This window comes from Lepidothrix coronata, unplaced genomic scaffold (assembly GCF_001604755.1).
Source record: "Lepidothrix coronata isolate B3197 unplaced genomic scaffold, Lepidothrix_coronata-1.0 Scaffold412, whole genome shotgun sequence".
Taxonomy (NCBI): Eukaryota; Metazoa; Chordata; class Aves; order Passeriformes; family Pipridae; genus Lepidothrix; species Lepidothrix coronata.
In genome coordinates this window covers 7,534-8,908 of record NW_016690592.1, presented here as the reverse complement: position 1 = coordinate 8,908, position 1,375 = coordinate 7,534, and the positions used below count along the sequence as shown (strand labels likewise).

The 1,375-nt window shown below is 55.1% G+C and overlaps 1 protein-coding gene across 1 annotated transcript in view; it reads left to right on the top strand.

Moving 5' to 3' along the window:
- LOC108509835 (protein EFR3 homolog B-like) overlaps nt 1–1,375 on the top strand; it is a gene marked incomplete at its 5' end in the record, with an annotated part of 38,371 nt that overhangs the window by 34,231 nt on the left and 2,765 nt on the right. The window contains 2 exons of the mRNA XM_017839431.1: nt 247–397; nt 1,114–1,176. Coding sequence (XP_017694920.1) covers nt 247–397; nt 1,114–1,176 — 214 coding nt within the window. The remainder of the gene's footprint in view (nt 1–246; nt 398–1,113; nt 1,177–1,375) is intronic.

The following is a 1,375-nucleotide window of genomic DNA, read 5'->3' as shown; positions in this document are numbered from 1 at the left end:
ATTCCTGCTTTTCCCGGATTGGGAATCCCTGAGGAAAACCGGGAAGGAGCTGCCGGATCCAGGGATTCCCCATTCCCAAACCAGGCAAGGTTGGAATCAGGGCTTGGCATCTCCCAGCCGGAATTTTTCCCCTCCCGGGAGTTGTTTTGGCGGCTCCGGGCGGGTTTTTTTCCCCGTTCCATCCCTTCCGGGCTCCGTCCCGGTCGGGAATCCCGACGTTCCCGAGGCCATTCCCGCCATTCCAAGGCCATTCCCGCCATTCCAAGGCCGTTCCCATCTCCGCAGGCTCCTTCGCCAGCACCCTGCCCCCCTACCAGCAGTCGGAGGTGATGGTTTTCATCATGAACAAGGTGCCTCTTCCCTCTTCCCAACATTCCATGGAGCCGGGAAAAGACGGGTGAGGACGGATCCCGAAAATTCCCGCCCCCCCCTCCCCTCTCCCGGGCGCCGTTTCCTTGGGATTAAACCGCTCTCCGGATCGTTTTTCCCGGAAAAACGGCTCCGAACTCCCGTTTCTTTCTGGAAAACGGGATTGCCTGAGGTCTTGGGAAGCGTCATTCCCGGGTTTTTTTGCCTTTGGATTCCTGCCGGGAGGACTCGGATCTGCTCCCCCCCGATGCCATTCCCGGGTTTTTAATCCCATAAAATGCCCAAATTCCCGCTCAGGACTCCCAGATTTTATAAAATCCCTGGTTTTTAATCCTGGAAAATTCCTAAATCCCGGATCAGTGCTCCCAGATTTCCTAAAATCCCGTTGGAATTGTGAGGCCGCGGCGACTCCGGAATTCCCGCCGTGTTTGGGAATCCCCGGCAGGAATCAAATCCCTCCTCCCTGGAATCCCCGGGATCAATTCCCACCATTCCCACATGGAATTCCTGAACCCTTTGGATCGCTTTTCCCACAAAAACAGATCCAGAGTCTTGTTTATTTCTGGAAAACAGGATTCCCTTGGATCCTGGGAAGTATCATTCCCGTTGTTTTGCCTTTGGATTCCCGCCTGGAGAACTCGGATCTGCTCCCCCCCGATCCCATTCCCGGGTTTTTAATCCCCAAATTCCTGGAATGTCTCATTCCCACCTGGATTTGACCCTGGAATTCCTCTTTCCGTGCAGGGAAAACCGGAACCGGCTGACGCAGATCATGCTCCTGAAATCCCTGCTCCAGGTAGGAATGCGGCCCCATTCCCGTGGGATCGTATTCCAGGTGCATATTCCCTGGGGTGAATCCCTCAGGAACTGCTCCAGGTCCATATTCCATGGGGTGAATCCCTCAGGAACTGCTCCAGGTCCATATTCCATGGGGTGAATCCCTCAGGAACTGCTCCAGGTCCATATTCCATGGGGTGAATCCCTCAGGAACTGCTCCAGGTCCATA